Below are 15,157 nucleotides of genomic sequence, written 5' to 3'. Positions count from 1 at the left end.
GTTTGTCAACAGCACTGTAATATGTAAATTATAAACTTTCATTATTTAATTAAAATATAAATTTTAATATGCAAATTCTAACTTTTCTATTGTTTAACTTTAGAATGTGTTATAGTCTATTCAAAAACTAAAATTATTAACTTGAATTTATTTAGTTATTTACAAATAAAACGGTAATTAAATATAGTGAATCAAATTTTAAAATTGTAGGTTTTTATATATAATATATATGAGTACACTTGACATTAAGAATGAAATGTTTAGATGTTGAAAATTAGAGTTTATTTTAGCATTGTCTATTGCACTAAAACTGTTTTCTCTATGCTCTTTGAAACCTCTCTGCAGAGTGTAATCAAAACCACTTGCTACATGATTCAGTTTCTACTATTTCCTCATTATGAGCCCAAGACATCATATTTCAATGTCGACAACATGTAACCCCGAAAGTACCACATTGCGTTCTGAAGGTAAGATTTTACTTCTGAGCCATGACGTCACACTTGAAGACATAATTAAAGGAGTACCAACTAATCAAAATAAAGAAATAAGCATGTCCGTCAATATGGCATACTTTGCTGTTGAATAGGATGTGTGGTGATGGAGGATGGGATGTGGGCTCTGTTATAACATCTTTGCTGGTCTTATTCTGAAATAAATATTTTTCTAATGTTCAGCACTTTAAAGGGTTGAACAGCAACAACTGCTACACTAGTATTACTACTTGTTCATGTACATTACAGGATTTGAAACGAGGGACACCTCGTTACACAAACTGCGTGTACCTACCGATTTCAAAGTAGACGTGTTGCTTTAGCTTCAAGATGGAGTGAGATTTTGTAGTGATCTCGATGCACTCCGATGTCCTAGCAGCCCTAGATCACCAGGGGAATGTAGAATATGTATACAATGACGTAAGAACCGTTTTTGTTTGTTTGCTTCCTTTGTTTGGGGGCATGATACCCTAGGACTTTCCCATCATGTGCGCTGAAATTATTAGACTTAATTGTCTCGCATTTTTTGGTTGTACTAGGACACCCTATAGGGTATGTTTTACGTGTTTGAGGAATCGGTTGTTGGCCCTAGTTTACGTAGAAAGGAAAAGACTGACAGTTTTCAAATTGAAAATAGACTCTAATTGACTATTGCGAAAGCTGCATTTTCGGTCATTTTGTGCAAAAGTCGTTTAGTTAGAATTTTATGAAACGGAGGAAGCGCGGTGTGTATGTGCTGACCCGGGTTAGGACACTTCGACCTTTTCTGATAGGAAACGGGATATGTCAACAGCCAAACTCTCGTGATGTACACGCCCACATGGACCGCTGTCAGAGTCGCTGATCAAGCAGAGACGTTCATCGACTACGATCATGAAGTACGTTGGAAACCCCGCTTGATATACGCCGCCTACAAGTACCATTCCATTCTCGTGACCATACAGGAGGTAATAGATGTAATTTGAAGGGGACTTTCCCATTACACCTTAAATTATTTGCAGCTCAATGACATCATAAGTATACTAAGGTATATACATAGAGACTAAACTATGTAAAGGCAGTTTCTTGGCTAGGAGATCTGCCAGTTACAAGGATGTGCCCTGGTAATTGCTGTTTCTCTCAACGCTGCCTTTGCACGACAAGCTTAGTAACAAGTGTTGATGAACGCTTGGCGTCTGTACCCACAAGGCATGATCGACAAGAGAAGAAACAAAAGTGGTGCGTTGGAATTAGGCAAACAGACGGGGACGTAGTCGAATGCGATGGAGGAGACAAGTATGATAAGCTCGGTTCGCGACTCCAGTCGTACCGTCATTGGCCAAGTTGGGCGGGTGTAGATCCGTCCGACTTAGCTCGTGATGGGTTCTACTACACGGGGATACGAGACGACGTCAGGTGTGTCGGGTGTGACAGGATGCTGAGATTGTGGAAGCCTGGAGAAGACGTCAGAGAGCGTCACAAGCGTAATTCTCCTTCTTGCCCCTTTGTACGCCTGAACGACAGACATCGAGCGAGAATGTCCGAGTCTGCTTCTCAGCAATTCAATTGTACCACATTAAGTCAGAGTACAACAGCGGAAGTGGTCAATGAGATGCGCTGGGAAGAAAAAAGGTTGAAAACGTTTGGACGTTTTCCCCTCTCTTGTTCAGTGCAGCCGTCTCAATTTGCACGTAGTGGTTTCTACTTTACCGGAAAGGGAGATTCAGTGCAATGTTTCAGTTGTCGAATTGTTTTGGGAAGATGGGAGATCGGAGATGAGGCTGATGGAGAACACAGGAGACACAGTCCGTTCTGTCCTTTTCTGAATGGCACAGACACTACAAATGTACCATTGAAAGCACGTGTTACACGAAATACGCCAAATTGTCGTTCATCAATACCGAATCTTCACAACGAACAGAATCGTTTGGCAACATTTAAGAACTGGCCAACAACCTGTCTTGTATCGCCTAATGATCTTGCACGAGCTGGACTATTTTCAGTAGGAAAACGTGATGTTGTCTGTTGCTTTCATTGTCAAGTAAGAATCGGAGAATGGCTACCAGGTGATATACCAATTGAAGAGCATGTAAAATATTCACCAGACTGCCAATTTGCAAAAGCAATTTTTCAGAGAATGCAGCAACAACATCTTGGAGCTCTGAATGCAGAAGCAACAGCCGAGAAGATGAAGAGTTATGAGGAGAGACTGCAGTCATTCAGAAACTGGTCTGAAACAGCATACATCTCTGCTGAAAGTCTTGCAGAAGCAGGATTCTACCATTGTGGTCATGGAGATAGAGTCAGATGTTTCTCTTGTGGTGGTGCTCTAAAGGAGTGGCAGGAAAAGGACACTGCATGGGGTGAACATGCAAAGCATTTTCCTTCATGTGATTTTGTGCAACAGCATTTTCGTATGAATTCTCGCGATGAGCCGTACAGACAACCTTCTCCACATGCTATGCCTTTCAACAGTCTGCATAAATCGGCTTCAGCTAAAGAATTAGATTTCATACGACATGCTACTAGAATGGGCTACCCAAGAGACTTGGCAATTAATATAATAAAACAACAAGATGTTCGTAATTTGAGTTTTGGTGTGTACCTGGATGCACTAATTGCTGCACAACAAACAACCGACTCTGCTACCTTGCTGGGTAAAAATCAAGTGAGCACTTCATTTCAGTCACCAGACACAGATGATCTCCCTGGCTTGAAAACTGTGTGTGAGTCCCGACTCTGCAAAATTTGTATGGAAGAGGAACTGACAATCTTATTTCTACCTTGTGCCCACATTCTAAGCTGTGAAAAATGTGCAAGCAAGACCAAAGAATGTCCCGTATGCAGAACCTTAATTGAAAGAAAAATTCATTCATACTTTGCTTAGGTAATTTATTTTGTACAGAAATTCTTTGAAGTGACACTAAATTGTAAGTAGTTTGATGATTTGAATTCTTGAATACGTTCTAAGAGGTACATTTCTATTGTATTGGAAGAAAGACAAAGATATTGATTATTTTACATAAAGTATAAGTTATTCAATTTTAAAATTGGTATAGAAAGCTAACAGAAATTTATGAACATGCAAACGTGTCTGTCACTTTAATACATGCAGAGTACATTTACTGGGGCATTAAATTATGCTTCTAAAACAAGACAAATTGCTTTTCTTATCAAAATCCGTCTGCTACTCCTTGCATTACAAGTAGTCATTTTTTTAAACACACATCTTTTGTGTACAAGAGAACTACCCGTGACGTGTATTCTGTAACCAAAAAGCTTTGTATGATGTGAGAGTTTTGCCCACAGAAGGAGAAATGTCCATAGTATGCTCAATTACAAAAGTGCAGCCCTTGCAGGCTCAACTTCGCTTGGCACATGTAACAGTATTGTGATGGAAATGTAAAACTTTTTAAAAGTCGTGAGCAAAGTTACTTGGATCTGGCTTTACCAACCCTGTTTCCACCACGTACTGTGCTGTAATCATGCAACACGTTGCAGTAGCTGAGACACTTGAAAAACATGGACAAACAATTTCTGTCATCAGAAAACGCCAGTTGGTTTGGCTTGCGTCTATCTAATGCTGCAGATTTTACCTAACAAACTATTAAAATTAGTTAGGTTTCAATTATAGCTGCTCATTCGTGTGAATCGACATTCTGTCTGAGAAGCACGAGACTGCAAGAGGAAAGCAGTTGCTTACGAATTAAAGATACTTTTCTCCCGATGATGTCATTACAGGATTTGCCTGAGCACTCGAGTTCCCTACTCTGTACTGTAGTTTCAATGTCTTCTTGCTAACAAGGGCCATGCCATTAAATGTTTAGTTAATTTTAATTAAGAGCAAGTTAAAGTCTATGCAGATTAATCTAATTAATTTGTGATAAAAATGAGTCTACCGAGTTAACAGAACACATTTTGCTGTGTCCTGCCACTCCTGCCTCACACCCCAGAGGCTAAGGTTTTAGGAATTAATGAGTGAAACCACCCCTTCCTATCTTAACTAAAAATAGTGTATTACACGTGACATCACTACAGATGTTTGTATAGAAATGATGCTCCCTTATGTCCCCACTCACGCGCAGGATCAACTTCCTGCTTACTTATGTAGGCGACAACGAAATTAGCACCCATTATTACAGTGAGCACTACAGACTTTCGAAACTTGGTAACAAAGTGTATTGTGTATTGTGTATTTCAAGGAATGTCAACCTCTTTCACTCGTCCTTATTAGGCAATAGTTTATCAAGAAACGATTGTCTTCTCTGTATTAGCACTTCTATGAAATGTTTACATCTTGCTTCACGTTCTGCAGCATATGTCTCAACTTGGCGGTGCAGGTCCTCTTCACTCTCTACACTTCTACCTTGTTTCTCACTCAATGAGTCGATCTTCGATGCTGCTTCTTGCTGTAGCACACATTCACGATCCAATGCTTGCTGATGTTGAAGCACCTTCTCCATGTGCTGCTGTTTCATTGCCTGAAAATATAAACTCGACTTTATCTACATGACTGCATTTTTAGAAGACTAACGAATGAATACAACAATGGCAAAATAGATAATCTAATGAGTAGTCGGTATCTCTCATCTCTGCAACTAGTGGACAGCATGTGACTGTTTGCTATGTCCGTATCCAAATTTATAATACGTGTTGACAGACAAACAAAGGGACATACACTAGACAAGCAACAATACAGCTCAGAAACTCACTGCAGAGGAATTCTGCACTACCACAGAAACCAAGGGCTACTGATAATGACTGAAAAAAAATCATAGAGCATGAAGGGCCCAGTACATGAAAGTATGCTAAAGTCTAATCTTTCAACATGACTGTTGCCAAGAACGTGCACAACTAACCATGTCAGTCAAAAAATTCACTCCCAAATTTTCCATACTGCAAGAGACCATCAGCTAACATGAAAGTCTGCAAGATGACGGTCATAGTTATAATGCATCATGCTCAGCTTTCCCAGCACCCCAAAACAGAACATAACAATTGCATAATACGAAAGACTAACAACCCTACTGTTTTAGTCTACCGTAAAACCAAAAATTTGTAAGACGATTTAACTCGTGCGAATTGTGTGACCAAAAATATCATCATACAAATTGAATTCACACTGTGCTTATAGACATGTGCATTCATTCCATCTTTCTCTTGCCGTTTTTCCGTAGATCTGTATGCTATAATCCCACAACGAAGTTGAACACAGGCAGCAAACGTCTATGGCATGCATAGAGAGTTTCTTTCGTTCTTGCTGTTGTTGTTCTAGTTGTTGCTATGGTGGTTATTCGGTTGGTCAATATAAAACTGTTACCAGTATACTTCGGTAGATATTTGAGGCGTCTTCATATTGCACAAATTAAAACCGCATAGCGTTTTAGAAGCACTTATTTGGGGCAAATTCGCATAATATTAGGGTCAGACAAATTTCTGGTTTTACAGTATTTTGAGGAAGACTTCATGACCATGCCAAGTGGCCCCTTGTAAGCATTACCAATTGAAGTTCTAACAATAACCGAATGTACATAACAGTTGAGATATGAGTTTGATCTATTTTCTCTAGGATTTTAGTGTTATTATAAAACGTGTGTTGAGTTTATGATGTGTGAACAGTTGTCAGTATAAAATCAGTTTGTATCTTTTGTTTTCAATGACGTGTCAAAGGTTCAAGAAGAAACTGGGAAATTACATCATTTATAGGTGTGTGGGACAATTGTCGAATAAATATATTTCTGACGATGTTTGTAATGGAATGTCTACTTTGAACCTCGAATTCTACATTTTGCGTCTACGCTAGGAATATTATTTTTGATAGTCTTGCATATCAAAAAGGGGAGGGGTTTGGCTATCCAAAAGATAATGAGCTGAGGCTACTGTCTAAACATACGGGAAAAAGTGAGACAGCTCGACGTCAACTGGAAGAGCGTCCTGCCCCAAAAAGGTACGACGCAGTGCTTGCTACTACACAACAAACCGCGTCGCGGTTGATGACAAATTCGTTCCGTGTAAGAAGTGAATTTTCAACTGTCCACCTTTAGGCGGTGTCCACGTCTATGCGACTTTACCCTAGTTGGCCGATGGACTAAACCAGCAGTTGGAGTATGTTTCAAGCTTGTCAACATGCATCATCTGTCATTGCACAGTCATCGTTTATCATGTGCTGACGTTATGCAAAGACCCGTACGTGCGTATGTTGCTCTCTCTGTTACGTACATTACGACAGCTAGTAGAGATGAGTGTGTTTGATTTATACAGATCTAGGCCTTGAACATCGTTAATTCTTGAGCTCGAGCTCGTCGTATACTACTGGTTGCTAACGCTGACAGTTGATGGCAGCTGGCTACTCCACTGACGAGCCTCTGGATCTACTCCAAGGTGATCATGACACGAGAATAAGACTAGAGAATGGAGTAACAGTCGATGGAAGAGATGAATACCGCACGCTAGCTGCTCGTTTGAACTCGTACCGTCGGTGGCCCACGTGGGCAGGACAGCCTTTTCAAACTTTGGCAGAAGAAGGTTTCTACTACACAGGGATTAGAGATGAAGTGAAGTGCTTTACTTGTGACGTTCTTATAAGACTCTGGAGTCCAGAGGATAACGTGAGAGAACGCCACAAGCACTATTCTCCACAATGTCTTTTTCTCAGAATCCTAGATGGTCATACTACAGAGAGTAGGTCACCAGAACCTGTTGTAAGTTTATTCACCTCTCCATCCAGGCAGCAAGCTCAAAGTGCTACATCACCGAGTTTGATGCATATGGAGATAAGACGTCTAGAGACGTTTCACTCTTTTCCACAGACTTGCCCTGTTAGGCCTAATGATTTGGCACGTGCCGGTTTCTATGCTACAGGGAAAGGTGATGGTGCTCAATGCTTCAGCTGTGGCCTTTCGCTTAGAGGTTGGGAGGTCGGAGATACAGCTGAAGGGGAGCACAGAAGACATAATCCTTACTGTACGTTTCTCAGTGGTAAAGATACCAGAAATGTTCCCCTTGGACTAGAGTCAATGCAACTCAACCAAGCTACCCAACCTACTACCACTCAGAGGTCTCCTACTTTACAATATGAACACAGTCGACTTAGTACATTTGCTCATTGGCCAAGTACAGTCGTGTCTCCTGGTGATTTGGCAGAGGCCGGATTCTATTATTTGAGGGAACGAGATGCAGTCCGGTGTTTTCATTGTGATGTGAGAATTGAGCAATGGCTTCCCGGTGACGTTCCTATTGAAGAACACATCAGGCGATCGCGTGATTGTACGTTTGCTAAAGCTGTCGCTCAAAGGAAACGTCGATATGACACTTACACCACACCCAATGCAGAGGCAACAGCCAACAGTATGAAGAGCTACGAACAAAGACAAAAATCATTTCGAAACTGGCCATCCACAGCTCACGTATCAGCTGATAGTCTTGCCCTGGCAGGATTTTATTACACAGGATCACGAGATGGAGTCAGGTGTTTCTCATGTGGTGGTAGTCTGAAAGGATGGCAGCAAGGCGACTCTGCTTGGGAAGAACATGCAAAATTCTTTCCATCTTGTGCACACGTTCGGCAATATGGCCCATCAGTAACTCAGTCACATGATGAACCGTGGACACAACCAGCACAACAAACGCAATCGACCACATTGCCATTAGATTCAGAGTCTAACGATGTGACAGACTTTGTGCAGCAAGCGACTATTATGGGGTTTTCAAGGGAGTTAGCACATCGGGTTATAAGTCAACCCAATAATCGTAATTTAAGTTTTACAACATATGTGGAAGCACTTCTTGAAGCACAATCGGAAGCCGAGAAAGCAAGTCTACCAGCTGCCAGTCAACTAATGTCACCAGCTTCATCAGTCGCCACAACACAAACAGCAGCAACATTGTCTGGAGCTTCAACTGTCTTACAACCTACAGCACCACCAGACGTAAACGAAAGCAGTGACATTTCACAGCAAATACAAGATTCTCATTTATGTAAGATATGCATGGAAAGAGAGGTCATAATTCTATTTATGCCGTGTGCACACATCCTGTGTTGTGAAGCGTGTGCAGCTAGTATCCAATATTGTCCGATTTGTAGAACAGCAATTGAGAAGAAAATTCGATCCTACTTTGCATAGCAGATAAGAGTTTATTTGTTAAGATATACTGTATTTTCTCAAATCTATGCAAATCTATAGCTCTATTTTTTTGTTGACTGTTTCAAAGAGTTGAGTGGTATAGTGGTATATATATTGAGTGGTATACGAGTATAGAAGTAAGAGTATTGAGTCTAATAAACAATTGTCACTGCAAGCACTTTGTATCAGATTTTTTCATAGTGTCATGGTGTGGGGAGAAAGTGGGAAGTCTATTTGTAGTACATTTACGTTCACTGTCTGAGCATTTCCGTTGTGACCGTGACTGTGACTATGCATCATGTGATGTGGAGCACACCTCATGTTGCGGGGGAGGGGCTCCATGTGTCATGTGAACGGTATGGCGTCAGAATGTAAAGGTTAATTGAAGTCGATAGTCGCTAGTACCACAGTGTACTGTACAAAATAGACTTCGGTAAATTTTCAGGTCACTTTCTTTTCGTTTTTAATTTTCTATCGAGTGTTTTCAATTTTTTTGTTTGGGAATCAAGCGTAATTCATGCCTCAGTTCCATCAGGGAAATAGAATTGCTTCACGGTATTGGCTGTAGAGACTCTCCACGGACAATTACAGATCGATTAGAGACTTTGTGAGTAGATCAATTTTTAGGGTACTAGAGACCGTGCAGTTTTAGCTACGGAATGGCTGAAAAGGCCAATGTATGTTTGTCAGGGGAGGGGAGAGCTTGTCATACCTCTTTCTTGGGTCTAGTTTTTTTTTTTTTTCTTTCTCTTTCTCTGTAGTTTTACACCAGGTATTCCTGTGTGTGACACAGCAATAATAGTAATATTAACTAATTGATTGATTAAATTCAGTAAAGAAAAATTAATTATTTTGTGATTGTGTGTCTATTTGATTAGTTTCAATTACTATGTCTAGCTGTTGAAAAAAGGACTCTTTGTTGGACAAAGTTCAACTGATTCTATCAACAGTAGTCCTAGGGTTATAGCTGCTCATTCGTGTGAATCGACATTCTGTCTGAGAAGCACGAGACTGCAAGAGGAAAGCAGTTGCTTACGAATTAAAGATACTTTTCTCCCGATGATGTCATTACAGGATTTGCCTGAGCACTCGAGTTCCCCACTCTGTACTGTAGTTGCAATGTCTTCTTGCTAACAAGGGCCATGCCATTAAATGTTTAGTTAATTTTAATTAAGAGCAAGTTAAAGTCTATGCAGTTTAATCTAATTAATTTGTGATAAAAATGAGTCTACCGAGTTAACTGAACACATTTTGCTGTGTCCTGCCACTCCTGCCTCACACCCCAGAGGCTAAGGTTTTAGGAATTAATGAGTGAAACCACCCCTTCCTATCTTAACTAAAAATAGTGTATTACACGTGACATCACTACAGATGTTTGTATAGAAATGATGCTCCCTTATGTCCCCACTCACGCGCAGGATCAACTTCCTGCTTACTTATGTAGGCGACAACGAAATTAGCACCCATTATTACAGTGAGCACTACAGACTTTCGAAACTTGGTAACAAAGTGTATTGTGTATTGTGTATTTCAAGGAATGTCAACCTCTTTCACTCGTCCGTATTAGGCAATAGTTTATCAAGAAACGATTGTCTTCTCTGTATTAGCACTTCTATGAAATGTTTACATCTTGCTTCACGTTCTGCAGCATATGTCTCAACTTGGCGGTGCAGGTCCTCTTCACTCTCTACACTTCTACCTTGTTTCTCACTCAATGAGTCGATCTTCGATGCTGCTTCTTGCTGTAGCACACATTCACGATCCAATGCTTGCTGATGTTGAAGCACCTTCTCCATGTGCTGCTGTTTCATTGCCTGAAAATATAAACTCGACTTTATCTACATGACTGCATTAGAAGACTAATGAATGAATACAACAATGGCAAAATAGATAATCTAATGAGTAGTCGATATCTCTGATCTCTGCAACTAGTGGACAGCATATGACTGTTTGCTATGTCCGTATCCAAATTTATAATACGTGTTGACAGACAAACAAAGGGACATACACTAGACAAGCAACAATACAGCTCAGAAACTCACTGCAGAGGAATTCTGCACTACCACAGAAACCAAGGGCTACTGATAATGACTGAAAAAAAATCATAGAGCATGAAGGGCCCAGTATATGAAAGTATGCTAAAGTCTAATCTTTCAACATGACTGTTGCCAAGAACGTGCACAACTAACCATGTCAGTCAAAAAATTCACTCCCAAATTTTCCATACTGCAAGAGACCATCAGCTAACATGAAAGTCTGCAAGATGACGGTCATAGTTTTAATGCATCATGCTCAGCTTTCCCAGCACCCCAAAACAGAACATAACAATTGCATGATACGAAAGACTAACAACCCTACTGTTTTAGTCTACCGTAAAACCAAAAATTTGTAAGACGATTTAACTCGTGCAAATTGTGTGACCAAAAAAATATCATCATACAAATTGAATTCACACTGTGCTTATAGACATGTGCATTCATTCCATCTTTCTCTTGCCGTTTTTCCGTAGATCTGTATGCTATAATCCCACAATGAAGTTGAACACAGGCAGCAAACGTCTATGGCATGCATAGAGAGTTTCTTTCGTTCTTGCTGTTGTTGTTCTAGTTGTTGTTATGGTGGTTATTTGGTTGGTCAATATAATACTGTTACCAGTATACTTGAGTAGATATTTGAGGCGTCTTCATATTGCACAAATTAAAACCGCATAGCGTTTTGAAGCACTCATTTGGGGCAAATTCGCATAATATTAGGGTCAGACAAATTTCTGGTTTTACAGTATTTTGAGGAAGACTTCATGACCATGCCAAGTGGCCCCTTGTAAGCATTACCAATTGAAGTTCTAACAATAACCGAATGTACATAACAGTGCTGAGCGGGTGCAGGACAGTTAGTCGCCGAAATGTAGTGTGCTGAGCTCCTCTCTGCATTGTTAGCTTGTTTGTACCTTACACATGCAGCTACACCCAAGTTACCAGGACACTACTCAGTGTCAGCCTTGCTGGTAATATCAAGGGCGTACGAAGCAAATTAAAGTGGTCGAGCCTAATGCGCGCTACTAGGCGGCATAATAGCGAACGCTAGCTGCAACTCCAAAATCAGTTTGACATCTTCGAAAGTTTCTTCATATTTCTGCTCTTTGTTATTAAGTAATCTTTGATTGCCATTTTAAAGCATTTTCTGTTTGGAATAGTTCTGTAATTTTATATTATAAATATTTAAATATATTTATTATTACCCATTTAATCATCTATACCTAAACTGAAAGTTATGCCGCCAATCGTCGTCTGGCAAAAGTTCATTTTCAAAATCTGGTCGGGCCCGACCTGCCCAAGCCATTCCTATGCCACTGGGTATACAGCAAACATACAGAAACATGATAGTGTTCCAATAGCAAATACATCTTTACTTATTAAACAAGGCACAAACATATTTTAATGGAACTGCAGTGTTTGTACCTGTATGTGAGAAAAGGTTCTCTGATACATCAGGATAGAAAAATAGAGATCCCAAACTGAGAATTCAGGCCATAGAGTCTTCAGAAAGCTTAGACAGCTGAATGAGCTCTGCCACAGTAAAAAGTCACTGAGACGTACTTCGCCAGAAGTTCGAATTAGCAAATCAGGATCAGGAGATTCACTGGTGTAGAAACATCGTTCTAATAAAGATTCAGTGATGTCTGATGGTAGCAGCAGTCCCTCTTCAACTCCCCATGCTAGCTGCTTGACACCGTGAGCCATTTCGTGACGAGACGTGTATGCACAACAAACGTTCAAAATAGCCCTAAACAACAGATAACATTTACAATTATCTGATATATAATAATAACAGATAATTATAATATAATTGTAACAGATTATATTATTATATAATCTGTTATATAAACTGAATGTGAGATTGTTGATGTTATTTAATAATTATTTTTGGTTATTCATATAGATCTGTACTATTACATTTCAATACAAATGGCCCTGCATTCATATCAACCAGACATCTAAAACATGCTAAACGTATCTATCTATTCAGCGAGATAAACCTCATAAGATTATAGTATATTATATATAATACCCTGAAAGAAGAAAATTGTGGGGGGAATTTGTGCGATTTTGTGTGATCACAGCTCATCGAGCTGCACATAAGGTTTTCCTTGCACGTGCTTGGTACCCAAACACGTGTGAGCCTCGTGCCTAACGCACACTGGCTCATGGACCCAAACAATGCCAGCCACATGGCGTGTCAGCTAGTGTCTTTGCTTCATAAATGATCTTCAGATGACTAGGGATCTGCATTGCTATACTGGGTGTATCCACCAGCAACATGCATAGCAGTTGCCAACGAAGAGGTGGACTGAGAGGACTTGTTATGACATGCACAAATTAGTTCCTTACCAATAGTGATGGCTCCTGAAATTGCATGACTTTATTCCCATGCAATTTTCTTCTTTCATGGTATAATATAATAGAATAAGTATTACAATCAAACCTCCCTGATCCGGACACCTCCCTAGACCAGACACTTTTCCCAGGGCATATCAAGTCTTGGGGCTCCGAGGGTAAACACTTTGGCAAGAAACTCCCGTATAAAAACTCAACCCTCAAGCTGTCTTGACTATCACGTGCCAGTGGGTAGGAGAACACGTATGTAATGTATATAACTGTACACATGTACATTACAGTGTAGTACAAGTGTGTATTGTACACCCATACTGTATGCAGAACTGGTATGACGTTCACCAAACCTTACATTAAATTGGTCTGGAATTCCAAGGATATAATGTGCGTTAGCTACCTCTATCTTCCGGACATTTCTAGAATCCAGTCACAAACTGTCCGGATTAGGGAGGTTTGAGTGTACTATAATAACAACAACAATAATATATTTTCTATCACACCAGGACTTCCATATTTCCTTCGTGGGCAACAACATATAGAAATACAATACAAAGAAATAAACGAACAATGAAGACCTAAGTACAGACAAGAATTTATAATGATTAAGCATACAAACGTGTACATTATCATGCGCAATCTTACACTGCATTTCTAGGGTGCATTCATTTATTCTATTCTAACTATTCCAGAATACGCGGTTGAAGTCATTCCAACCCATTTTTTCAAACACAACATAATCCTGTTCACCCATTCCGGATTGTGGCGGGTTGTCTCCCGGAGCATCCGGGATAAGGTGTAGATTAGTGCAAGATGAACGCTCAACGAACGACTAGTATTTCTTCTTCCACTACTGCTGCCGTCGTTGCTGTGACCTTAATTAAGTTAGGAGGTGGCAATAATAATCAGATGGATAATCAGTCGCAGACAAGTTATGCTGACTTTCTCGCCATTCAAACAGTCGCGCCATTTTACAGTATATACAATGCGAATGTACGGTTTGTGGTTTGGTCAAAACAAACAGGGTATTCCTTTCATTCTCACACCAAACTGCAAACTAAACTGAGTAAACTGGTCCACAGTGGTTTCATCGGAATGGTAACCGGCCATTCCAGAATAGTCTTCGAACAATTATTCTCTTGTATTCTCATTCCGGAATGGTTGGAATAGAATAAACGAACATGCCCCTAGCCAGTACAACCGGGATCAACTTGTCTGTTGTGTAAACTGGTTTAGCTAAAGCAAGTCATCCAGTTCTAGTGTCTAGTAGTCATCCAGTTCTAGTGTCTCGTAGTCATCCAGTTCTAGTATCTAGTACTCATCAAGTTCTAGTAGTAAGAGTTCTGCTACTAATCGAGGTAAACACATATGTTCTAGACTTTGACACAAATCCTACCAACCTCTTGTTGTTTCTTGTCATAGTCATTGTCTTTGCAACAATCTCTTGCACATCTCGTGGCAGCATCTCCAAGTCACCCAGAACCCGAATACAAACTTCATGCTTCTGAATCAGTTCCCTTCCAGCACACACAAATCATCACAAGACATCACAAACACACACACACACACACACACACACACACACACACACACACACACACACACACACACACACACACACACACACACACACAACAAGACACGTGACACACTACCCCACCTCTCCTCAAGCAACTCCGTGAACTTCTTGCGAGCCAACTCCATTAATCCGTCCACCTCCTCACCACTCCGCTTAAAATTCTCGATACTAAAAGCGTACACGGTCACCTCTCTCACACCCACGTCATAACACCACTCCAACGACTAACAAGAGACAAAAGGTGAAAGTGCACTCTAATTACTTACTCATTCAATTACCAAAAATCACAAACGAAAGATCAGACCTCGGCGAGCTTTTCGAAGCCCATGGCGTGCCCCTCGGCGACCTTCGCATATCGCATCTTGCGCGCAAAGCGTCTGTTTCCGTCCATGATGATGGCAATGTGTCTCGGCGTCGGACCACACTTCAGTACATCTCTACAGAAGTTTCGAAAGTAACCTCCTTGAAACCGTTTTTTAATCTCCAGTCGTTCGTCAAGTAAATCCGCGACGGACGGAGCTCGGAAAGCCTGAATCCAGCCACCCATGTCTCGCTAATTCGCTCGATCTAATTGGCATAATGTGATAACCTCACGCG

General features: G+C 40.5%; 3 protein-coding genes across 4 annotated transcripts in view; 2 read left to right on the top strand and 1 right to left on the bottom strand.

The window, feature by feature from the left end:
• LOC134187378 (E3 ubiquitin-protein ligase XIAP-like) overlaps positions 1–3,642 on the top strand; it is a 4,809-nt gene extending 1,167 nt beyond the window's left edge. The window contains exons 3-4 of the mRNA XM_062655495.1: positions 346–467; positions 1,565–3,642. Coding sequence (XP_062511479.1) covers positions 398–467; positions 1,565–3,357 — 1,863 coding nt within the window. The 5' untranslated portion in view covers positions 346–397 and the 3' untranslated portion in view covers positions 3,358–3,642. The remainder of the gene's footprint in view (positions 1–345; positions 468–1,564) is intronic.
• Positions 3,643–6,371: 2,729 nt separating this feature from the next.
• On the top strand, positions 6,372–8,777 carry LOC134187397 (putative inhibitor of apoptosis). 2 transcript variants are annotated; one of them, XM_062655516.1, is made up of 3 exons: positions 6,372–6,417; positions 6,515–6,656; positions 6,732–8,777. In XM_062655516.1, exon 3 carries the CDS (start codon positions 6,806–6,808, stop codon positions 8,591–8,593), a length of 1,788 nt encoding a protein of 595 aa, XP_062511500.1. In that variant the 5' UTR covers positions 6,372–6,417; positions 6,515–6,656; positions 6,732–6,805; the 3' UTR covers positions 8,594–8,777. The 2 variants fall into 2 exon arrangements, with proteins under 2 accessions (XP_062511500.1, XP_062511499.1); XM_062655515.1 differs by having other exon boundaries at positions 6,382–6,656.
• Positions 8,778–10,090: 1,313 nt separating this feature from the next.
• On the bottom strand, positions 10,091–15,148 carry LOC134186708 (dehydrodolichyl diphosphate synthase complex subunit DHDDS-like). Its single transcript, XM_062654738.1, has 5 exons — positions 14,865–15,148; positions 14,642–14,784; positions 14,382–14,498; positions 12,052–12,376; positions 10,091–10,407 (listed from the first exon to the last, which is right to left on the bottom strand). The coding sequence occupies exons 1-5, from the start codon at positions 15,105–15,107 to the stop codon at positions 10,144–10,146; spliced, it is 1,092 nt and encodes a 363-aa protein (XP_062510722.1). The 5' UTR covers positions 15,108–15,148; the 3' UTR covers positions 10,091–10,143.
• Between the last annotated feature and the right edge of the window lie 9 nt (positions 15,149–15,157).

The sequence above is a fragment of the Corticium candelabrum genome, chromosome 11 (genome assembly GCF_963422355.1).
Source record: "Corticium candelabrum chromosome 11, ooCorCand1.1, whole genome shotgun sequence".
In the NCBI taxonomy this organism is placed as follows: Eukaryota; Metazoa; Porifera; class Homoscleromorpha; order Homosclerophorida; family Plakinidae; genus Corticium; species Corticium candelabrum.
The sequence above is the reverse complement of the archived record's forward strand: the minus strand, read 5'-3'. Positions and strand labels throughout refer to the sequence as shown.

Coding starts and splice junctions, on each gene's coding strand:
- LOC134187397 (XM_062655516.1), top strand. CDS start 6,806: ATGGCAGCTGGCTACTCCACTGACGAGCCTCTGGATCTACTCCAAGGT.
- LOC134186708 (XM_062654738.1), bottom strand. CDS start 15,107: ATGGGTGGCTGGATTCAGGCTTTCCGAGCTCCGTCCGTCGCGGATTTA. Junction 14,499..14,641: donor ACGGAGTTGCTTGAGGAGAG/GTGGGGTAGTGT, acceptor GTGTGCTGGAAG/GGAACTGATTCAGAAGCATG. Junction 12,377..14,381: donor ATGACAAGAAACAACAAGAG/GTTGGTAGGATT, acceptor TCTGTTGTTTAG/GGCTATTTTGAACGTTTGTT.